We start from the raw sequence: 25,754 nt of genomic DNA on the forward strand, positions 1-25,754 counted from the left end.
TTTACTGTCTTTTTGTCAGTGGGCTCTAATTAAATGAAGCACACATCTGTTTTCTGTGTTGCTTGTAACAACCACTATTCTGCTATTAATGTGAAGGCACCGGGTCAGGATGTAGCCCTGTGCGCGATCCGCACAGCAACAACACTGAAGCTAAGGACATGCAGTCCACTAACACCATAAAACAACTGGCTCCCAGCAAAACACAGGCTCCAACATAGACTCCACATAAGGAGAACACATAACAACAATAAAGGTTTATGTGTGGAAGCCCATCAGACCAAATGATATTCAGATGACATCTTGTGAAAACAGTGAACATCAGAAACGCTGGAGTCACTGAGAGAGTCATGTTAGCTCGCCAGCTAACGCCGAGCACTTGCTAATGTTATCCTGTGCAATATATATATATATATATATATGTAACGTTATAGCTTTCCACATTACTTCGCTAGCTAACGCAATCCACATTACTATTCTGTGTAACACCTGTATTATGTTAAGGTGATTTGATTGATTAAGGCCCGGGTCAGGCAGAACGCGTTTTTTGCAGTGAAAGGCGCCTGTTTGTAATTGTATTCTATTGGCAGTGAATTCAATTCAATTCAATTTTATTTATATAGCGCCGAAATCACAACAACAGTTATTTCTGAGTGTTTTCAGACTAAGGGATGGTTCAGGACTCACCTGAGCCAGCCCTAACTTTAAGCTTTATCAAAGAGGAAAGTCTTAAGCCTACTCTTAAATGTGGAGATGGTGTCTGCCTCCTGAACCCAAACTGGAACCTGGCTCCACAGGAGAGGAGCTTGATAGCTGAACGCTCTGGCTCCTAGTCTACTTTTGGAGACTCTAGGAACCACAAGTAACCCTGCATTCTGGGAGTGCAGTGCTCTGGTGGGGTAGTAAGGTACTATGAGCTCTTTAAGATAAGATGGTGCCTGACAGCTTTGTAGGTAAGAAGAATGATTTTAAATTCTATTCTGGATTTTACTGGAAGCCAATGCAGAGAAGCTGAAACAGGAGCAATGTGATCTCTTTTCCTGGTTCCTGTCAGAACACGTGCTGCAGCATTCTGGATCAGCTGAAGAGTCTTAATGGACTTTTTCGAGCAGCCTGATAATAAAGAATTGCAGTAATCCAGCCTAGAAGTAACAAATGCATGGACTAGTTTTTCTGCATAATTTTTAGACAGGATGTTCCTGATTTTTGCAATATTACGTAGGTGGAAAAAATATGGTCCTTGAAATTTGCTTAATGTGAGACTTACACAACATGTCCTGATCAAAGATAACTCCAAGATTCCTCACGGTGGTGCTGGAGGCCAGGGCGATGCCATCAAGGGAAACTATATCTTTAGATAATGCGTCACGGAGGTGCTTAGGCCCCAGAACAATAACTTCAGTTCAGAGTTTAACATTAGAAAATTACAGGTCATCCAGGTTTTAACATCCTGAAGGCACATTTGAAGTTTAGCTAACTGATGAGTTTCATCTGGCTTGATCGATAGATATAACTGAGTATCATCTGCATAACAATGAACGTTTATGGAATATTTCCTGATAATATTGCCTAAAGGAAGTATATATAAAGTGAAGAGGATTGGTCCGAGGACAGATCCTTGTGGAACTCCATGAATAACTTTGGCATGCATGGAGGACTCATCGTTAACATGTACAAACTGAAATCGATCTGATAAATAGGACTTAAACCAGCTTAGAGCGGTTCCTTTAATGCCAATGAAATGTTCCAGTCTCTGTAATAGGATCTGATGGTCAATGGTATCAAATGCAGCACTAAGATCTAATAAAACCGAGACAAGTCCTTTGTCTGATGCAATTTGGAGGTCGTTAGTAATTTTCAGCAGTGCTGTCTCTGTGCTATGATGAGCTCTAAATCCTGACTGAAAATCCTCAAATAAACTATTGCTATGTAGAAAGTCGCGCAGCTGTTTGGCAGCTGCTTTCTCCAGGATCTTAGAGAGAAATGGAAGGTTAGATATAGGTCTAAAGTTGGCTAAAACATCTGGATCAAGGTTGGGCTTTTTCAGAAGAGGTTTAATTATTACTTTAAAGTACTGTGGTACATAGCCTGTTGATAAAGATAGATTAATCATATCTAGTATAGAAGGTCTGACTAAGGGTAAAACTTCTTTAAGCAGCCTAGTCGGGATGGGGTCTAAGAGGCAAGTTGATGGTTTAGATGAAGAAATTATTGAAGTTAGTTGGTAAAGACTGCAATTTTATCAACAAAGAAGCTCGTGAAGTCGTAACTACTGAGAGCTATGGGAATACTTGGCTCAATATAGCTGTGACTCTCTGTCAGCCTGGCTACAGTGCTGAAAAGAAACCTAGGGTTGTTCCTATTTTCCTCTATTAATAACGAGTAGTACACTGCTCTGGCATTAAGGAGGGCCTTCCTATAATATATTTTTTAATATTTAAAGACTATCTTGCCAAATTAAACGAGAATTTTCCACTTTGGTGGAACGCCAATTCCTCTCAAGTTTCTGCGATATTTGCTTTAATTTGTGAGTTTCAGTATTATACCATGGAGCTAACCATCTTTGTTTTATTATTTTCTTTTTTAGATGGGCTACAGAGTCGAGTGTCATTTGCAGCAAGCCTGCAGCACTATCAACAAGATGATCGATTTGGGAGGGACTGAAATTAGCATAGGAGTCCTCCGTTACTTTGTGACTTGATAATGAATTTAGAGCTGATGGAATCGCATCCTTAAATTTAACTACAGCACTATCAGACAGACATCTTGTATAGAAATTTTTGCCCGATGGCGTGTAGTTCAGCAATACAAACTCAAAAGTTATCAAACAGTGGTCAGATAAAGAGGGATTCTGTGGGAACACTATTAAATGTTCAATTTCAATACCATCAACCAAAACAAGGTCGAGGGTGTGGTTAAAACAGTGAGTCGGTTCATGAACACTCTGAGAGAAGCCAATGGAATCTACCAGAGAGATAAACGCAGTACTGAAGCTGTCATTCTCAACGTCCATATGAATATGAAAATCCCCTACAATAATAACTTTGTCTGTTTTAAGGATTAAAGTTGACAAAAACTCTGCAAATTCAGAGTACAGACCAGGTGCTCGGTACACTATCTGTAACTATAATGGATTCATTTAGGCTAACATATTCTCCATCACGCAGCCAGGTTTCAGTAAAACAAAATAAATCAATATCATAATCTGATATTAGTTCATTTACTAGTACACCTTTTAGAGGAGAGAGATCTGATGTTTAAGAGTCCACATTTCTAACGTACTTTAACACGGATCTAACTTTACCACTGTTTGCATTGGAACGTTCAATTTAGTTTCATTGTGGTGTTACCGACACTCAGGCACATAGCTTCTCCACCGTCCCAGTCACTGTAACTAACGCGACCCACATAATTAACAACAATGCAACATAACTGCACAAGACAACAACACAGTAGAAAACCACTTGTGTCTTGTTGCTGTGCTTACTCTTGTCATGGTGTATGACTTTGCAGTTAAGTGTCCTCACCTTTTTAGCTCAATTTGACTGTTCCTCCCCCAGTTATATTCCTCCTACACAGCTGTTTCTGTTTCGCTTAATGATTGTGTTTCAACATGTTCAATTTATTATCATTAGCAACTTTTTGGTATAATTCAGTTCATTTATTATTATCCCGAGTGGGAAACTTGACTTGCAGTCAGGGCATAAGATAAAACATACAAGGATCAGAATAAACACCACAAATACACAAATGATGCACACACTAAAATAAATGTAGCCAGTACATACAATACACTATAAACAGACCTACATTAAAAACCTAAAACAATCTTGTTTTTTTATGTTACCTTAGACGATTTAGCAGTTATTGCACAGGGATTGCAAAGGAGGTTTTGCTCCTATTACACTTGAATCGGGGAGCTCTAAATCTACGACCTGAGGGAAGAGTTACAAACTCAGAATGAAGAGGATGGTTTTTGCAGTCTGGACTTACGGAGAACCTGCTGGTCAAAGATAGCAGTCAGGGGAGTCTGTGAAACACCTATAACCTCCCACCCACCTTCACAATATTGTTTAGGTGGTTTTTTGTCCCTAATGTTCAGGTTTCTATACCATGCAATCATAGTAAAAGTAAGAACAGATTCAATAAGACTTAATTGTCTTGTCAACATTGAAATCATTTAACTTCCTGAGGAAATACAAACGTTGCTGACCCTTCTTACAAATTGCATCAGAATTAGTATCAAATTTCCGATCACTATTAATGATCGTTCCTAGATATTTATACTGTTGTACAAATTCAATACCAGCTCCTTTAATGAAGGTCTGAGATGGTGGTTTGGATGATTTCCTCCTAAAATCAATGATCATATCTTTGGTCTTTGTAGTTTTTAATTGGAGGAAGGCCTCATCACACCATTTAACAAACTGACCACCGGCCTGTGCTCAGATTCAGTCTTGTTAAGCAGGCTGATCATCAGCAAATTTAAGGATATACCTGTCCTCGTGCTGGCAGTCATTGGTGGAGAGCAGGGGTTCTTAACCTTTCTGGCAGTCCGACCCCTTTTTGAGGTTGAAAATATTTTGCGATCCAAAAGACAGCCAGAGGTGTGTCAGACCACTGCTTCAGGGCCACATCAGTGGTCAGATCAATCAATGACTCCTCTATTTCAAGAGCAAGTCCAGTTTGTTTTGCAGAGAAAGGATGCCCCATTTTCTGGAAGATACTCCCGAAACTGTGTTGTCATTCCATCAAGATGAACCCGAATAAGCACACACAGGTCAGCCTTTGAAACCGCGCTGTCATTCAAACACTCATCTAGTGCAGAGAAAGCCTCAAAGTTCTCGTTATGCAGACGACTTTGTCACAGGCGTAGCTTTCCAATCCATGCTTCAATTTTTTGTGTGAGAGAAGACAGGTGCTGTTTTTCCTTGCAGTCCCGCATTCAAGTCGTTAAGACGTTTGAAAATGTCAGCCAGATAGGCCAGCAGGGCGAGCCATTTTTCAATGTGCTGCTAGTGGGTATTTTTTCTCCAACAGAAATGCTCTCACCACATCTCGTAGCTCGTAAAGGCGACTCAGGACATTACCCCGTGACAGCCATCGTACTTTGCTGTGTTACAATAGCTGATGGTGTTCTGCTCCCATCTCTTGACAGAAAATGTTGAAGAGCCGTGCACTTGTTGAACTGGTTTTGATTACGTTAACAGTACAAACTCAGATTTGTTCTTGTAGGGAGGGCAGACTCTCTGGATTTTTCCCTGAGTTCATCTGCAAAGTCCTCTGAATCAAATCGTAAATAAAAAGTATTAAGTGCTTCAGCTAAGTTTTTGTTACTATTATAACCTGCATTGTTAAATGACTTGTTTTTCGGTTTTCCTGGCCTTTTTCTCGTTCCATCCTAAGCTGCCGCCAAGTTATTGCTGCTCAAATTCTCCTCTAATTTATTTTTATATTGTAACTTGGCCCTCCTAATTTCTGCACGGACTGCTCCCCTAGCCTCTCTTCTTTCTGCCTCCTCACCTTTAAGGAAGGCCTTATGTTTTCTTTCTTTAGTAACCCATGGCTTGTTATTTGGGTACACTTTGACATACTTTTTTGGAATGACAGTGTCTTCACAAAATGCAATGTAACTGCATTCAGTCAGTGAGTTCATCAATATCTGATGCAGAGTCTTTAAACACAGTCCAATCCATACAGTCGAAGCATCCCTGTAGTTTAGAGACAGCGTCTTCACTCCAGACCTTGATTTCCCTTGTTTTCACCTTTTATCTCTTAAGCAATGTTCTGTAGACAGGGGTAAGATAGATGGTACTGTGGAGGAGGAATCAAGGAGGGGCCTTGGAGAAGCCTTGTATGCTTCTTTTATAGAACCATTACACAAGTCTAGAATCTTGTTTTTTGTCATTGTGCAGTTGACAATACTTGATTTTTTTTAAGTTTACAGTTATTAAAATCTCCCATTAGATTTACACAAACTCCCCCTCCTTGGGATTTCCCCATGGCGCTTGTGTCCCTGTCCAACCTGACAGGCACACCAAGACCGTTGATGGTCAGATCCGAGTCGGTATCCTTTGACGTTAGCCATGTCTCGGGAAGGCCACAATGCAGGCATCTCTATATTCATGTAGATAGTTTGTGTTGCAGCTTGTCGGTCTTATTTCTTAGTCATTGAACATTTATTTGCAAGGATTATAGAGCGAAGCGGAATGCACCGCAGTTTGTAGCGTTTTAAGCCCTTATTTATTCATACACCTGATGATATGACTTTAGATCCCTGACTTTGTGCAAGTGTAGATTAGATCCTGTCCTGGAAGAACGGAAGCTGTTTAGAAGGAAAAGGGTGGTCACACCAAATATTTGATATATTTTATATATTATATGATATATATTACATTATATACATTTTTGAATAAGGTGGTGAAAAGAGGAAAAAAAAACCCATCCAACATCACCCACAGTTTCCATTCCATTGCTACAAGACGGCCACCTCTATCATCACATGGAATCCATCAAAGCTCATTTACAGTAATGTGGCACAGTAATCAATCCCTATTTACTTAAGTTGCAGGTGATCTTATCTAACCTGTCAAATGTAAGTAAAAAGGATAAGCAAAGCCAACTTATAGAGATTCATTAAAACAAAGTAAATATAAATTTTGTACTAAAAATTGTGTTCTCCTTGTTAGCATTTGAGAGACTTTCAAGGTTATGTGAGAAATAATTGATGAATCACATTACATAGTCCTCTATAGATCCTTCCTAAGAAATTTTTTCTAGGAATTCTTTAGGAAACTGCGCAACATGTTAAATAAAGTGTCTCCAAAAATGGTTCAACTGCTGTTGTTAGGACGTGAGCTTGTGACAGACTGATTCCTGGCCCAGCAAGAGAGTTTTGAGCTGGAAAGTGAACGAGTCGGTTCAGCTTACTCCCTCAGCAGCCACTGCAGAAATGCAAGGCACTGCACCCTCATCTCATGCAGTGCGCTGGTCAATGGATAGCATAGATGATAGCTCTTGTTTTCATATTCACATTAATTAACCACTTCTCAATGTATTGTGTTTTTCATAAAGTCCAGATCCTCTTCTTAAAATGAATAGGATGATTTTGAACCTGCCCATGTGTTTCTTGTCTCTCTGTCGCAGCGATCCAGGCCCTGCGCTCTGTGCTGAACTCTTTCTGCGTGGTCAACCGGAAGAACATGTTTGTCTACCAGGAGCGTACAACCAAATCAGTCTTCTACCTCAGGTTAGACTCTCATCGTTATTCTGTCTTTACTTTTCCCTTCTTCACTGGATTTCAAGTCACATTTTTATTTAAGGTGTATTTCTGCATTTTCGTCCCCAAATTCACAATATAAACCCTCCCTCACATGCTTTGGGAGGACTGTTTCAACACATGTCATCCTTAAACTTTATTCTCTGAGGGTGAAACTGGGTTTTGTGGAAAGGTTTCCAAGGCAGCCGTACAGTAGAAAGGAAATCAAACTTGCTGGAAATTCAGCTGCTGTCAAAAACGGCATTACAAGTAAACATGATTTTGTGGTGCCCCGAGCTAGATGGTGGAGCTTCCATATCGCGTTAACTCTGAGATTGGAAGGAGCACCTCTGTGTCCTCACAGTCCCTGCGTACACACTTCATTTCACAACTTCAATAAGACTTTGCTCCAAGTGATTCATCTTGGGAGTGAGCAGAAGAGGAAGTTAACTACACCGTACAGCTGGAAACATGTAACACAGCTAATCCTGTGACACTGTTCACCACTCTCAAGTGATGCATGGTGGGGCTGTTTCATAAAGCAACATTACAGTTCCACCAGGCTTTCTTTGCTAAATTGAGGAAAGTCTTTTAGGATATTGCCTTTCATAATGGAGTTCAGTCCCTTAGTACTGATGTGCTGAGGACAGAAGTCAAAGACAAGCTGCAGCATGTTTCATGTTTATCACATTTTGACAAGGGCTGCATTTATTGCCAATTTAAATTGTAGAACTTAGACTTTATCAAAATCAAGTATCTCACACAATTTCCGTCCACGTTTGTGCTTCCAAATGCACTTTTTTTAGCTTCACCACAATTAAAGCGAATAAATAAGTAGTGACACAACAGCCTGTTTAAATACCTTCAGCATGGTTGTCTGCCTCTCCTGTATTTGTAATAAAAACATGTCTTTCGTTTTATTGACTAGATATTTAGATGACTATAACTTATAGTAGTCAAAGTAGTTTCATCATTTGCTCAATGTAAATTTAATCTATAAGAAGTTGAAATGAAACAGATATTATTTTATTAAAAATACAAGAGGTGCAGACTGCCACTGTGAAGATATTTTCACCACATGAAGGCTGTTATGAGATGTGCAAAAGGAAAATGTTTTAGTCTGATCAGCTCTGAGGTGTCTTTATGATGTCAGTTTGATCCCAGTTTGTTAGCCCATGCAGGCCAGGCTCCTCACAATAAGCCCTGCTTCTGTATGAAGTACCCCTCAGGAGTATTATCGGGGCTGTATAGCTTGTACACAGTAACAATCAAAGCCCCTATGAAATTGCGAACAAACATGGCACCTTATATTTAGTTGTGTCATGCTGCATGGGGCGGCTGTGGCTCAGGAGGTAGAGCGGGTTAGCCGTTAATCGGAAGGTTGGCGGTTCAATCCCAGCTCCCCCATACTGCATGTTGAAGTGTCCTTACTGAACCCCGAATTGCCCCTGGCGGCTGTTCCTGTTGTGTGTGAATGTTAGCTGAATGTTAGCACCTAAGCTCAAACATTTCAGTGCATTTCAGTGCGTGTGTGTGTAAATGTGTGTAAATGCAGATGTACTGTAAAAGCGCTTTGAGTGGTCAAAGACTAGAAAGTTGCTATACAAGTACGGAGCATTTACATTTATATTGCATTTATTATCTAAGGTATCATCATCAGTTATTTTCTGACTAAGTGCTGGAATTTACTCCACGAACCTTTACCTACTTGGAAACATTAGTAAGAGTGGCTTTCAGATAGAATGTATGGAAATCACTGGGGAAGAACAAGATGAGAGAAACCCATGGGGTAGTCAGTTAAAGACATTTGATATAAATGTATAGGGAATTGTTCCCAGAATAAGTATATGACTATAACCAGCTCAGTCACAAAGATATTAATTCCCATACTTGTGTTCATCCTTTTAGACTTTGTGAAACATCACTAACAGGAAAATACTCCGATGTGGATGGAAACGTCCACATGACTCGCTCCATTGGGCTCGCCAGGAGTCAAGAGCCCTTGTTTTCTGAGGATGTTATGGTAAGTGAACAAATACACTGTTTGCACTGAAGGTTGGTTAAAATACAACTTATGGTTCTTATCAGAGCTGTAGACTTGAGACTTGGACTTCAGTCATACATGCGACTCAACTTGGACTCGTAGGCTCTGAGACATGACTTTAATTGGGGCTTGACTGTCTGAAGAAGAGGAAAACGGCTGAAGAGACTTCACTTCAGATTAATAAATATTCCAAACTGCTGTGCACAGATCACTGCCAAACTTGCTTGAATAACTGATAATAGTAACGGAGATGCATATGCTAGTGTTTTCATAACCAAGCTGTTTTAGATGCATGTGCTCATGATCACAGTAGGAGACAAAAAACACCATTCAAATTAAATTTGCAGTTGAGACTTGACTTGGATTCAAAGACATAAAGTTACAGTTTTGATATATATTTATGTAGGAATACATGTGATTGCAATCAGTGCCATCAGATCATCTTCATTTGTCCACAGCTTAAGCGCGTGTGAAACACTGTGCTGTATGTAGGCTAGTTATATGGATTAAACGGTGCTTTTTAGTAAATGAGTTATTCGAGTTTCTCGTTGAATCCTTTCAGCCCTAAAATGTATGAATCGCTCACCCATTGCTGAGCTTCACAAAATTCCAACAAGAGCTACGACACCACCTCCTGACCTGAAGAGTTTACAGCTCAGTTTGTTTTTTGTCCAGTTCTGCCTGAAGTTGGCGCTGCTCACAAATTCCCAAACCTTAACCACTTTGTCAACTGCAATAAGCATGGAGATTTTACGGTGAAAAAGCCTCTAAATGTACGGGTTTGATCTGTGATAGTTCTGCATGTCCAGGTCTCTGAGAAGCCAAGAAGTCTCCTTCAACTCTTATCAGACTAATGACTGTCGGTCACACATCAGAGGAGACGTCCAGGTGGAGCAGTGTTCCATATCTGGACCTGTTCTGTGTGATGAAACGGAGCCAAACAGGCTGAAAAGCCATCAGTTTTGTACCTTTGAAATAGGGCTGAACCATTAATCGTTTTCAAATCGAAATTGCGATTCGAAAGAACGCGATTAGCTAATGGTCAACATGGCAATTAAAATGTAGGTTAATCATACAGCGCTTCTGACCCATTTTAAACAGTCATGTAGTCACAAATTCATTCTGTTGTCACCCCTGTGCGACAGATCTGCTGGCCAATCACAAGCAACAAGCGCCTCCTGTTACGGTCCTACTCACCAATCAGAGCGGGCACAGGGCGTGGACATTTTACAACAACAAACAAAACTAGAGGAAGCCGAACCAACACAGCTGCGTGCTGTGCTGCGTTTTTCAGCAGCGGAGAGTTTAGCCTGCACATTGTTAACATGTTGTTAATTTGTTATTTTGTGTGCTTCAACTACAGATAACAGCTCTGTGAGCCTGTTCCGCTCTGTGCAGGACCGAATAAGAGCGTTTTGCCTGTCTGATTTTGCTGACTTGTTCAGATTTTGCGTATTTGTTCAGTTGTCCTCAATTTTGTGCTTCTACTGTGGTAGAAGTAGTGTTACAGTATGTGGTCCATAAGGCAGGAACCCTGACATTTCCCCTCCATCCATCTCAGATTCATTCTAGCAGGGGGTGATGGACAGTTTTTAAAGTACTCACATAAAGCAGCAGAGGTTATTCTAAATATGCAGCCACCATATTTCCAGGCCATCCTGCACCTGTGGAGCAGGCAGGAACTGGATTACTGTGCAAATGATGACTTGAAGCGCAGTCTGTAGAAATTAATTTTCCTGACTTGTCTGCAGAGGCAGAGAGAAAAAAAATACAGACACTTACAATTTTGACCTGCTCTTCTTATCTTCAATTAAATACAACAGTTTGTCAGGGAATAAGCAAGCAAGAATAGGGCAGGGGAAGGATTTTTGAATGTGTTATTATCTAGAATGAGGACGCCCTGCACAGAGATGAAACATACTAAATAAAAGCTGTCTGTCAGAGGTCAGTCCGTGTAATGATTCTCGATGTGGATGGTTTTGTTGTCAGAGTGCTGGTGCCGAGTTGATGACCTGTGATGTCTCTTTCCTTAGGGCTCCAGGTCTTCACTGGACGGCGCACGGCCAGTTGGACAGGTAGACAAGCACATCCTGCTGCTTGTGCATGGAGTGGGAAGCGCAGGTAAGAGCTGGGAAAGATCAAGGGCTGATAATGATTTACATTTTTAAAATTAGCAGGTGTGACATATGAGCAGCAGAGAGTTAGTGGATCTGGAGGGAAGCCATGAATAGATTTATAGACAAGTACCAGTACTTAAAATCTATCTTAGTGAAGTGACTTAGAATGGGAGTAATGTTAGCTCATTTCTTTGTTCCAGTTAAAGCTCTGGCAGCAGCATTCTGTTGAAACTGTAAGTAGTTAAGCTAAAAAGTAACACAAGCATAAAGCAAAAGCAAAAGAAATTAAAAAAAAAACAAAAAAACTGACATGCTGTTCACAGAGAAATAGTCTATAATGTAAGATAATGGTCTGAACTTGTATAGCGCCTTTTTAGTCTTTTCCACCACTATAAGCACTTTATACTACATCACATTCAGCCCGTTCACACACCCACTGATGAGCAGAGGCTAAGATGCATACTGCTCAGAAATTAACTCATTCACACACATTCACACACCGATGGCTATGCCTTCAGGATTAGATAATCAAGGTCATCAGCAAAATGTAGGTCCGAGCCATGTTTCCAACCTCCAACCTGAATGTTGAGATCAGAGGCTGCACTTACCAGTTGCCTTTTCCTTTACGAACAATTTTTCGGATAGAATATGTTGCTATATTAAACATCAGCATGTTAATGTTGTCACTGTGAACATGTTGCCATGCTAAGCATTAGCATTGCTTTGTGGTTGGTTTGATCTGTCCACTGGTAGATACCAGCAGGCATTGTCACCTTCCCATTCATTCCAAATCCACTGGCCCAGTGGTGTGCCTCTTCATTCTTCCCACTTTGTCTTAGTAGTTCTCATTTAATGTGCAAGGATGGTTTTCTTCATGACATTAAAGTCTCACAGAGCCATCATAGTTTGTTTATTAATCACTGAGGTGGCAGTTTGGATAAAATACAGCATTATGTGGATGAAATTTGTGTATATTTAGTATCGCTCTGCATGTGAGATATTCAGACCATCACCGTCCGTCTGTGGACCATTTGAAAACAACCATTGCTCCGTCCCTGCTCTCTGAGGCTTAGGAAGAGAGACAGAGCGAGAGAAAGCAGAGCGAGACAGGTCATGTGTAACTGGCAAAGCAGCAACTCCCTAAAGTCCTTCATCGTGTTGCTTGTGGCATTATGGGATGAGGAATTTGGAGCTGGATGGCAACACAAATGAAGGTCTGAAGCAGCGCTCGGCAAGTGGACCGAGCTGCTGACTGACGCTGCTCCACTGCACTGACGGCGTGGACACAAGGGGGCGCTAACATCCCCCGCTGCTCAGCGAGTATGGCTTGGTCCCATGAGCAGGAATTGCCCCCTACTGATGCAAACAAGGGGTCCTGCAAAGTAGGTTTGTCACTACTGTGAGGGAATATCCATTCGATTGAAATAAGATAGAATGCTGAGATAAATGTGAAATAACACAGTGCAACATGTTACTGTCATAGTACAAAAACCTCGCATCGACATCTTAAGAATGGAGAAAAATAAGTTTACTTCTACACTTGAATTCCACAATGGGTCATAAATAAAACGGTTGGGAGCTAGCAAGCAGGTGTATGGCTAACCAGCTAACGTTAGCTCAACGTACGACCGAAAGTGCTACTTATGAATAAAGTTAATATTTCTGCATGTACGTGTCAGTTACTTTTATATTACATGCTAGTAGCTTACAGTGCATAACAATGCATGTTACTGATAGTCATGAAACCAATTTTAACATTAAACATTGAACCACATGCTTGATCACAACATTGCTCGCGTGCACCCACCTCTAGCTTGGAAGTGTTTCCTTTGCTAGAGGCACGTGAGATACGTGAGAAAGAACCCCGTGTATGCAGTTGTGCTATTAACCCACCAGGTGGCTCCAAAACTACATAATGTAACACAAGCATATCAATTTTGTAGAAATTCACAAGAGATTATTTCTAACTCTGTTACACGCATATTATGCTTAGTGGAGCCTCATGCTTCCTGACTGACTGAGCTGAAACTGTTGAAATGTGCTTATGGATTGGAATTAAGCTGGGATCCTTAAAGTCCGGGCGAATGCTTGGATCTGGTCCAGACCCGACCACATCAGCTCTGTATGCCAATCACACATTTTGTGCACTGATTCCAGAGGAACAGTGCCATATCTCCCACCAAGTGAAGCCACCGTGCACTCTAACTGAATGTGTGTAGTTTTGCGATGGGCTGTTGAATGTGTTAGTTTTGTTATATTAAGGATTTGACTGTTTTTATTTTGGTTTGGTTGCCTTTATTGTCCCCAACGGGCAGTTTGGTTTGCAACAGTAGTTGGTACACATCATAACCAAATAATAAATAGAAGACATAAGAACATATAACATACAATAGGTGTTATCAACTTACAGTAAATCTACCATGAGATATAGAGCACTATGTATCCATAACTAATGTATTACAGTATGCTTTTTACAGATGGATTCAGTGTTTGCATCAAAAGTCAATTTATCTTCCAGGAGGGTGCCCAAGTACCTATATTGGCCATTTATAAAGATCTGTGCCATGACAGGGAGGGTTTCAGCGGAAGTCGATCAGCATCTCTTTAGTCTTTGAGACATTGAGTTTGCGTCATCTGTAAACTTTATTATGAACCTGGACTTAAATGTTCTCTGGCAAATAATAAAGGCGACAAGACACATCCCTGGGGTGATCCTGTAGAACACATCAAGGCCTCAGACAAAGTGTCATTAACCCGGGTTCTTTGTGACCTGATTGTCAGAAGGTCAACCAGCCAACATATGGTTACAGAGATCTGAGAAAGCCTGCGAGTTAGAATAAGGGCCTGCATACAGTTAAAAGCTGACGAAAAATCAACAAAACATAGGCACATATGTGTTTTCTTGCCCTCTAGGTGCCCAGCAGCAAAATCCAGCAGTGTTGCTGTGGCATCCTCCGCCTGGAGTGGGTCAGTTACACTCTGTGTCATGGCCAGTAAATTCCTTTTCACAATTCGTTAAAAACCTTTCATGACTGATGAGGTGAGCGCCACGGGGTGATAGTGATGAAACCTTGGCTACTGGGACTACCATGGATTCTTTCCATAACATGGGAACTTTATTCTGCGATAAGGAGAACTGGAAAATAAGTTAAAATTCTGCTCTAAAACATAGCACAGTTTTTAAGTAGTAAGCCGCTGATGTAGTCAGGACCCCGACTTTTCCTCTCATATGTCTGTTCAAGAGTTCTCCAGACATCCCTTTCATCAATTTGAATCTGACTGCTTTCTGAAGCCACTCATTCAGCCAGTTCATCACTAAAATTGTGGGAGTCAAATCTCGTGAAAAACTGATTTAACTCCTCTGCCAGAATGGAGTTATGCTTATCCGTGTTAAACACTGCTTTTTACTTGTTCTTAATTCCCGACCATAGATTTGATTCCTCTCCAGGTACAGCGAGACCTACCATTCTTAAGTTCACCCTCTACCTTATTGCTTGCAAACGATGCACAAATGTAACGATAGTGGATGTTGCATCTACCATGTTGGCTCTAGGATGAATATAAAACACTGTCATAAATACTTGGGGGATTTCATGTGGTAGATAGAACAGGCGCAGTGAAATAGATCAAAGTTTCATGTTAGGACTACAAATAGATAGGACAATTTATAACCTGTTTTTTCTTGCTGTGCTCTGCTGCCATTGATGTGGACCTCAGCCAATTTAACAATCAAATGTGGGATCGTAAAAAGAGGTTGAGTACCTCCTGTGTATGGATGTACTGGAGCAGGTTGCTGTTCCTCCTGTTCCGCCTTGATGGCACTGTGTCCCTGTTGTAGCCAGGCTGGGATTACATCAGTGGTTTCTCAGAAGCACGACTCATTAATATCCTGGTGTGTTCCCTCCCTTCGCTGTGCTTTGAACTCACTGTCTTTACATGCAGCATCACTGGACAGCTGTGTTGAAACCCTTTTTAAAAGTATTTTAAAAAGTGAAAAGACATTTCAGAGAGAACATCTTTACTGCTCGCTTCCTTTTTCTGCATCTGTTCTACAAAATGGATTTGAAGGTAATGGGCAAAGGGCATGGAAAGTCTACATTCTGATGAAAAGCTTCACAAAGATTAGTTTGAAAGTTCATTCTTGACCTTAGAATTCAAAGTCAAAAGTTTGATAAACAAATCTTAACTCAAGATGTACTTACTAGCTTTTTTCCAGAGCTGTTAAATGTGACCAGATTCCGCACAAAACATCATTGCACTCCTTGGCACATCTGGCCAGGAGCTTTATGAAGTGAGCATGACTGTTGGATTGTCTGTTTCTGATTCTGCCATTGAGCAAAGGTGTTTCAGATGCTGTTAGACAATCCAACAAACACTGTGAAGCATACCAAGACCTTTAATCACCAGACTTCAATCACATTTGAAATGCAGTAGCCGGAACATTTGTGTATTTCCAACATGAGGATAATATAGAGATGTCTTTTCACTTTTTGTTCAGGCCCAGAGATCACAGACGAGCTGGTCAAGGTGCTGCGCAAGCGCCTGGATGAGACCACGTTGGACATCATCACTGTCATGCTTGTCAGGAACTGCAAGCTGACCCCAGCTGATGTGGAAGTAAACGACTCCTTTTTGGCGACTGAAATTTTTATAGAAGGCAAATGTTTGCAGTGTTTGTTTCTGTGTATATGTGGCTGGTCTGCAGTTCTGTGTACATGGACCTGTGTAGTTCAGTGAGTAAATTGCTTACACTTCCATAATTATGGGTTTTATTCCCACAGGGGCAAACAGAAAACACTCTGCACTCAAACCACTGAAAATTGCTTTACACAAAAGCTTTCACCAAATGTTGTCTTGTCAGTTCATCCAGCCATCAGGATCTCTAGCCACCGAGGTAATGAACTTCAGACTCCCCCAGTACTGTCTTCCCTGGCTGCCCGCTGTGGCTCACTACCTCAGGCAGAACCTCCTCATCTTCCTGCATATACCCAAGTACACCGACAGCAACACAGCACACCACTTCAAGGTACAGTTCTGACCCGCTATGGTCAGAACATGGAACATAAGGTGCTGAGTGTAATGTGGATGTGGTATGATAATGTTCCTTTCTGGAAAAGAAAATAATTTTAAAATAATCCTGGATATCAAACTTTCTTTGAGGTGCAGACAAAGGCCAGAAGAAGCTGGTCGACCTTAGAGAACTACTATGCTAAACTATAAGCTAGAGTTCTCACAGTCTCTGAAAAACCCACCCACCTACCCAGTGTGCCTGCCCTGCCACGGCATTAGACACTGCTGTACACTATTTTGTGGGTTCCAAGATTTTTGTGAAGGAAAAGAAAGACGTTCAAATTCTGCAGCATATTTGTTCTCCAGCTATCTAATCACTCATCACAAGAGGATTTGTGATAGCTCAAATCCAAATAATCCCAGAAACTGTTGCGACATGCTCGGTGTCTTTGCAGAAGTGTAAAGGTCTGGGTAATAAAAAACCAAAATAAACAGTCAATCTGACTTTTCAAAGTCCTCCAACTACTTTGAATGATTTGTTGACTTGTAAAAAATAAGTCATTGCTGCCTGCAAATCAAAAATGCCTCCCTGCACTGAAAGATGACAGTTTGACACATACAAGTGCACTACAAACAGCTCTGTTTAAAGTGATCTGGATTCAAAATGAATAAATACAGGATATAGGAGGCTTCCAGCTCTGCAAAACTGTGGCAGAGACTAAAATCATTTTGACAAGTCTCATTGTGATGATGTATGAAATAAATGCTGACTTGAGTGTTTTGAGCTTCCAGGGGCTGATTTGCTCCCCTGTTCTGTCTGCAGCACTACTTCCATATGAGCAACGACTTGGCTGACGGTGATCTCTACCTCTACAATAAACCTGGAGGCCAGGGGACGGGAGGCAAAGGTATCCCAGCATGCCATCAGTGCTACCAGCCCTGTGTGTGTGTGTGTTTAATGTTTTATTTTTTTACAAATACTGACATCACCACAGTGACTCAATGTTCTGTTACTGTGGTGCCCTGAGAATATGATGACCCTGATTATTAGGTGACAACCCCAACTCCCTTTGCCGTACCTGCTTTTCCTGAAGATAAGAAACACTGGTCGAAGGTTCTTTGTCCATGTTAGTGCTGAAAGGATTAATCAGGTAGTCAGCTATTTTGATAATCAATTAATTTCTCTATAATGAAGCCCAAACACTTACTGGTTATGAGTCTTGGATACTTATTTTCTGTTTTAAATGTAAATGCTCCTTGTAATTTCTTACAAGATCTTGTAATTTTTTGTAGTTTGATCAGTTTATTAGCAAATGAAACAGTCAATACTGATTATAACGATGTCAGTTGCAGCATCAGTCCATGTTGTCATTGTTTTGATTGTTTTGTACATGTGGAAACACATGTACAAAACAATCAAAACATCTAGGATCTGACCCTAACAAGCTGCACACTGTTATTTCCAATTACTAGTTTCTGCTGTTTTTGGTCTGCAGACATTTTTCAGTGACATTTTGGATGTATGCCGTCGAAAAGGCAGAAGTAGTGCCAGCTATGTTGTTTATGTGCTGTTTGAAAGGAAAATTATTATTGAAGGACGTAGGGATGGACACCAAAGAGAATCCAGGGCACTGCTGGGACCACTGTTATGTCAAAGTCTACTTCCCCTTTAAGTGTTTCCTCTCACCTTCACGTGAATTCAAACTCAACCCTAAAGGGCAAGAAGAGGTCAACTCTCAAGATACGCCAGTCAGAGTTGAAACGTGTCAATTCTCCAGAAATGCTGCAGTTTGACCACATTCACTCCCCGCATCGACACTACTGTACCTTGACTAATTCTTGTCTGTATCAGGCGGCCCTAAAGTGGGTGACTTCGACACAAGTTGTCCTAAGCCCAAAAGCATGTTGAACCATTTCATCGTTTTTCATCTGTTGAACATTTTCCTTCCCTGCAGCATTTGGCTGTTGTATGCTCATTTCTGCTAGACACTGAGATGTAGTCTTCTTTCTAAATGACTGACTCCTGCTCATTCTGAATGGGCCCCTCTCAGCAATCGCTAATGAGGAGTGGACATGTATTAGTTGCCCATGTTGATACAGATACAGTAGAGGATTGGCGGTTCTGTTGTTGTGCTTCTTGTTGTGACAACACATCTGTTTGACAAATCACGATCAGCAGAACTGACGACAACCCCTGAAAGTACCTGGAACTTGCTTCTGATTCAGTCAGAATCAGAACTCGGGACGATGGAGTTATGTTTTGTTAGGTTCCCGCAATAGAAAAGGGATTGAAGTATTCATGTGTGAAACTATTAATCAGGACGGGAAATGGGTCACACGAGGCAGGTGTTTAAAACATTAATACTCAACAGATACCTGGATACTTTCTCTTTCTTTCTCTAGTGTTTCTTTTACCCTAAACCTTTTCTGAACTGATACTTCATCAATTCACAACAGAGATCAGGTTCGCCTTGTTTAGTAGGAGCAAATCATTTATTGAAAAATGTGCCATAACCTCAGGTTCTGGCTTTGTTGTAGAGTTTTTCATTGGCTCCTCTCTCCTATTGTTGAGCTGCTGATTTGAAGGCAGAATGTAATCACAGGACATGCTGACAGTTTCTTTTCCTATTTAGACTACACATTACATTCAGAAAAGGTTTTCCTCTGCCTGTCTAGCATAATAAAACTGCTACACTCTTCTTCTCTTCACTATCCACACCATGCTAATTTCTTTGATGAGCATCAGCACAATAATTTTACTGAGGATGCTTTTTCTTTGTCCTTCTCCTCCCTGTTCACCAAACGTCATGCTTACTGTAGGCTTCTAACCTTCACACATTTCTCTAGCAGTTAATATTTTATACCTTTTTTGTTCCACTCACAGTTGTCAGGCATGTGTTTGCATTTAGATTGCCTGCCTGCCTGCCTGCCTGTTTGCAGGAAAGCATCTCAGCTGCCTTGTTCATTATATGTCATTTATCAATTTGCTTGTGTCGTCTAGTGGCATTTGAAGTCAGTTAAAGGGGAGGGCTGCTGCTGTAGTTAGCTCTGTGACTGAAAGCTTTCCCTGTTCAATGAAAAGTGAATAAATAACTCATTATTAACCTTCAACAGCTCCCACCAAAGGAATACTAATTATGGATGTAAATGATTACAGAATTAAAACCCTCATTTATAATTACTGATATGTGTATAATATGCTACCTTGCATTGCCATTTTAACTTAACACTTGGCTCGTAAAGGGGGGGTATTATTATTATTATTATTTTATTCCATCTTGGCTTAATTAATGTAGTCGAAGTTGCAGGCATGATCACTCAATCATGACTGGACCAAAATAGTCAAGTGACACACGAAAAAATTGGTCTAAGGTGTAATATTTACAAAATATAGGCCTATAGCTTGCACTTCCTTTAAATACAGTGATTTCTACATATACTTAGGCGGGCCGGCCAGGTATATTAGCATATTTGGCAACCAACTTTAGCATTTTGCAGAGAAACAGAGAGAGAAAGATGTTATTTGATACAACATTAAGCGGACATGATAGAAATTTTACATTATGGAGCGACTGTGAACGCACCACTGCAGATGTCAATCAGTAACGTTAGTTTCGGTTTCTGTCCACAGGAGGTGCACTTGAAAACTGAATCACGGATCAGTTTAGTGAACTCGAACTGCAAGCAGTTGTAAGAGCCCAAACGTGTTTACGTTGCTTATAGCGCCACCTAGTGTGAAGTACAGTGCTCTACGGTGCGACCATTTTGCGCGCATATGCCCCTAAAAATCGATACGTGCGAACCGGAAAAATGAATTACCAGCACAATGTGCGAGTATTTACAACCTACCATAGTCCCCCCCCACCCCGTCTGCAGCAGTGTACCGCGCCGCTAATCGTTGAAAACACCCCCGCCCCGAGTAGCGGGCAGGATGCGAAGAAAAGCGAAACTCCGGCAGAAAAAAGGCCAGCTAGTTACCGGAGAACCGGGAGAAATCCGGGCGGGCGGGTCGCTCGGTGTCGTCTTGAGCAGCTCGTTACAAAACAAAGACAGAGATACAGCAGCTGGAGCAGCGAGACAGAAGACAGCAGGGAGAAGATAATGAGGACGTGGGTTTGGCTAGCTAGCTATATCAGCTTATAAAGGTTTGACATAGTAAACTTTCAAATGTTACTCCTCCTGCATAAATGGTTGTGATTATTGATGAGAAAAGTAACATTAACAAATTAAAAGACCAATGTAGGCAATTGTTCTTGCGCAAGGATTTAATGAACGAATTAATGAAACTGCTGTTTTGTCCAACTGGAATTAATATTATAGCCTACTAGTGGTGAACTATATGGTATACTATTACATAAAATGACAATGCATATAGTAAAATTTTACTTTTTATCTAATGTCATAATAATATAAATATTAATACATTCATTTAAACTAGTTTCTCCTAGTTGTGTGAAAGAGCCTGTTCAGTGGAAAGATGCGGATTTCCACTGCACAGGATGCCGGGTGTGCCAGTATGTGCTACTTCTAGCCTCCTCCTGAGAGCAACACCTCCCCCTTGTTCAGTTTTACTAAAGTTATTGTAATACTGTTCAGTATTAGGTGTGGCATGGCTTGTGTGGGTGCTGCTGGTATATCGTGAATCAGTCCCTGGTTCAAAAACTACACAAGCACCAATCACAGTAAAGTTTTTTGTGATGAGTGATCAGTGTTTTAAGAAATTTCAAAACATCTGTTTCAATATTTTAAAGCGCTTTGACAATGTTTTAAGGCCAAGGCCGAGTATCCAGATAAAAGGATCTTCACTTTCAGTCCTCCAATATGGTGTTCAACCATCTTCTTTATACATCTATGTCTACGATTCCAATAGGGTTCCCAGCCCTGCTGGGCCTAGGATCCCTTGCCCTTCTCGGGCTTAAACCCCTAATAAACACTAAACTAAGGTAGAAAATGACCTAGAATAATCTACTGTCGATACAAATACGATATAGGCCTACTCCGCTACTGCCCCCACCGGCTGCCGCCGCTGCAGTTGCACTGTCTAATGAGACCTCAGTTCAGGGAGCAGGTGTGTCGCTGTTCTGTCTCTTGGATCTTGGATTTCGGTCTCTGTTTCAGAACTGTGACAGCCCCATTGAATGTTAGATGGTTTTCATTGTTTGTTTCACAACCAGCTAGCTCTCTGTGGTCAGAGTGTACTGGAGCTCTCTGGAGATTCTCACCTTCAGGCTCTTTTTAAAATGGCTGTAAACATGTAGGATGACATTAAGAGTTTGTTCCTTGCTCCTGTACTTATACCACTTGCTGTATAACTACTTTTTGATTGCTCTGTGAAGAGGCTCTGGCTCCATCTCATTAGTTTTAGCATCCGCAGAACAATGGGCCTACATTATATGATGTTACCTACTCCCTGCCCCGTATGTGAGATAACTCTGTCAGTGTCAAGCAGTGCAGTGGCCCAGACTCTCAACGGTGTTTCCTGCCAGCGAATTAATGAAGTGGTTTCTATTGACTCCTAGCAGCACTGTACAGTTAAATATGTCTGCTGAATCCCAACAGACTTGGAGTAGATATAGACTGATGATAATACTTATACTTATACTGTGTGCTTGTGTGTTATAACGAGACGTTTTCATCTCTCTCCAAACTGGTGTGGAGGAAGAGCTCCAATAAGATCAAAGAACTGAATGAACCTTGATGAGAAGATGGGGCGATGTCTTCCAGTGTAGCGGTTGTAGGGTTAGGCTACATCCATCCATCCATCCATCGTCAACCGCTTATCCTGCATACAGGGTCGCGGGGGGGCTGGAGCCAACCCCAGCTGACATCGGGCGCAAGGCGGGGTACACCCTGGACAGGTCGCCAGGGGTTAGGCTACATACAAACTATAATTCTCAGTTACAGCAGCAAGCTTTAAATACAGATAAAACCACAGCTAGTCATCTCTTCAGTTAAAAACCATGAAAAGATTGTCTTTGGAGATAAATCAGAAATGCTCCTTTACTCTCTCTAAGCCTCTGAGTGGACGTGTCTGTGTCCTTGTTTGATTGACAGCTGAGAGAGACGATGTTGATTGACAGCTGAGAGAGACGACGTGAACACACATGCAGTGCAGCTTACAAGCTTAAGATAGACATTTGGCAGTAGTGTTGAGGAATAGCAGCCACATTATTAAGCATCTAAGCTCACTGATGTTGACATTTGAAGTTAAGTTTTCAAGTTCAGTGTGCTGCAGCTGAATAGCTAATTATGATCTAGCCTGCAAAGTAATGTTAGCAACACACTTAACCTGGTGGAAGAGCCCAACGACGCGTCTCCTTTTCCTCCCAGGGTACAGAAATAAAGATAGGCGCTGCTTCACTTTTAGGGAGCTGTCATGTTGTCCATCTTTATATACAGTCTGTGGTCTCGAAAATAAGTGAAATGCTCTAGTAAAATATAACAATGACTGGATTTGTCCCTCATATTTTACATGTGATCACTTCACGGATAAGAAGAGTGATTACAGACAAACAGTAATTCTGAAAACATCATAAAGACACTGTCCCAGACTGACCTACATTGAAAAGAATTGGATGAATGCAACAAATAGATTTTCACCAGGATTGTCATATGCGTTGAATCGAATGCAAAAATACGTGCTGACTCGACACACAGAGGTCCTGTGAGGATTTAAACCCATGACCTTACTAAGAGGAAACAGTGCCTGCCACACTGCTTGGAGTTTACTGATGTTAAATTGGATTAGATGTAAATAAATGATATTTGTCCATACCTAATGTAACTGTTCTCTGGGTGTCTCTGATGTTGGCCCAGGTACCATGTCAGAGCTGGTTCAGCAACTCTTCCCACCTTCTCAGTTTAAAGGTACCACATTTCTTCTTCCGTCCCCTGTACAAGCTTTCACACCTGTCGTGTTGACCGTGCTGCTGCTGGCCCCCATGTGCTCTGCCCTTGGCCTTTTTTTTTTTTTCATGGCATTCCTTTGCAGTGCTGTACCTCCTTCAGTTAAGGCTTACCTCACCATATACGTTTTTATTAAAAACTGTATTTAGCATGGACTTCAAAGGTGCATGAAGTGTGGTGTTTCTTGTGTTTGAGCCTATGTCTCTCTGCTGCTGAGCTTACTGTAGATTTGTCCTGTACTGGCTTTTGTTGCAGTGACTCCTGCTTCAAAGACCCTAACACAACCACAATACATATTCTAAATACACTGAAAATAGAATACCCTACTTTAAGTATTTCAATATCAACTCATAAGGCACTGATATTCTAAGCTGACTACTTATTCTCTTTTGGCATTAAGGGCCCCGTTTTTGTGGCTTTGCAATGACCAGCACAAGCAGTGCTCCGATCATTTGGAATTTTCCTGACCTTGAAACTCTCTTTGTCTGTCTGTGTGGTAGTTTGAAAATTATAAATTCATGCCGGTGTTGCAGGGAAGAAATGGCATTAAATATAACTGACGAGCCACACGACACTATCCAGCAGTGCCAGCCGTGATGTGCGCCAAGACATGCTGTTGTTGTGATGTTAGCTATATATCCATAACCTCGCTAACATTAGTTACGTTACTTGCTGTGTCGTTGTTCACTATATTATGGTATTTGTCATGGTGTTGGATTTCTCCCTTCTAAGTTCTCACTTACCCAACCTTCATAATGCAGAGAAATATCCCGAGTTCCAGCTGGAAATGCCATATTTCATTGAATTTACAAAAAATGTTCTCTATCAGGATATATATCGTTATCGGGATAGGAAATGACCTATTGAGGGATATGATTTATTGCACAGCCCTCTCTAAATTACTATGAGTGATTCTTACAGTATCTGTTGTCCACAGCTGCTTTATAATGAAAGGTTTCTTATTCAGGAGACAGCAGCACACATGTTGATAAATCTGCAGTGTCTAATTGAAGAAGTGTTGCATCATTACACAACCATCCACTGTGTACTTACCTTCATTAAATGTCACGTAAATGATACTAGGCTTCTGCAGAATGACCACACACACCTCTAAACACATCAGACTGGTCTGTTATAACTCAGTGTTCTGCCTTTTTATACAGTAGACGTCTAATCATGTGCATCACAGCCTCTTTTCTTTGCAGACTTTCAGTGATTCACACAGTCTGCACGCTTAAGAACTACCACGTTGCACTTGAAGTAGGGCCCTGAGGCTTGATGAATAACCCCAGTATTATTTGATGTGATGTCCTAAAGAACCTAAATGACGAACATTTAGATGTTTTGTTTTTTTAGTTAGGACTGTCATGGATAAGGCTGAATGCAGACTGAGGTGAGGACCCATACACGGACAACAGGCAAGGAGGTAGCAGTTCAAAATCAACTTTATTTAAGCAAACTAAACAGTCTGTCACAAACACTGAACACAACTGAAGACAATATATACACAGGCAAATGAACAGGGAGGGAAGCACAGCTGAAACACATCAGGTAATCAACAACAAGAACAAAGCTAGACAAGAACACCAGGCACAGAAGATTAAAAAATAAAACAGGAAGTAAAGTACACAGGAACACACAAGGACAGATCTACCAAAGTAGATGCGTGGGATTTCCCCCCTTCTGGTTTTGCAGTGTGAATATGAACTGGACCAGAAATAAAATGCAACAGTGTATCATTTTTTTTCACTTGGTCCGGACCAAATGAACTGAACTACAGGTGTGAAAGCACCCACCCAAAATAATAAAACACAGAAGTACACAGACCAGGAAAAACACTAAACATGAACTAACGCACAGGACTAAGAATTAAAGCAAAGAACTAAAACACAGGACTAAGAACTAAGATAAGAGACAAGACAGAAACTAAAACATGCGAATGAACAAGACTAGATTAAGCTACAAAACCCTAAACATTACAAGATCAAATAGAGAACACAAAACCAAACCTATGAAAACAGACTAAACAGGAAAAACATGAACACAAAACCAAATCCTAACAAAGGCAGCATTATGATTTCTAAAATATAGTTTTATTTGGCCAAGCCTTTATTGAATTATCAGCCCAATGTCACCCTGTGTTCATATACTGTATAGGAATGGGCCAGAGTGACAGAGTAATTGCCTCAGTGCTGGATGATGGCAGCCTTGAGTTACAAATTGAGTTCCATCACTGTTAGTCTGCTCATTAAGTAACTGTTGTAGCAATCATCAGCTTCATTTCCCAGATCGACATGGTCAGCCATCATGGGCAACCGATAATAAGACAACATGCCATGCATGTAGCATGCTCAGCTGTATTCACAGTAAGACTGTCAAGAACAGCAGCCATCCTCTGCTTGACTTGCACAAAAAACAACAC

The 25,754-nt window shown here is 41.0% G+C and overlaps 1 protein-coding gene across 14 annotated transcripts in view; it reads left to right on the plus strand.

Moving 5' to 3' along the window:
* Window positions 1-25,754, plus strand: part of szt2 (SZT2 subunit of KICSTOR complex) — a 145,476-nt gene that overhangs the window by 64,435 nt on the left and 55,287 nt on the right. For all 14 annotated transcript variants that reach the window (XM_046049705.1, XM_046049706.1, XM_046049700.1 and 11 more), the window contains 6 exons: window positions 7,144-7,246; window positions 9,164-9,278; window positions 11,333-11,420; window positions 15,915-16,033; window positions 16,278-16,442; window positions 17,250-17,334. In XM_046049705.1, the coding sequence (XP_045905661.1) occupies window positions 7,144-7,246; window positions 9,164-9,278; window positions 11,333-11,420; window positions 15,915-16,033; window positions 16,278-16,442; window positions 17,250-17,334 (675 nt within the window). The remainder of the gene's footprint in view (window positions 1-7,143; window positions 7,247-9,163; window positions 9,279-11,332; window positions 11,421-15,914; window positions 16,034-16,277; window positions 16,443-17,249; window positions 17,335-25,754) is intronic.

The sequence above is a fragment of the Micropterus dolomieu genome, linkage group LG05 (genome assembly GCF_021292245.1).
Source record: "Micropterus dolomieu isolate WLL.071019.BEF.003 ecotype Adirondacks linkage group LG05, ASM2129224v1, whole genome shotgun sequence".
Taxonomy (NCBI): Eukaryota; Metazoa; Chordata; class Actinopteri; order Centrarchiformes; family Centrarchidae; genus Micropterus; species Micropterus dolomieu.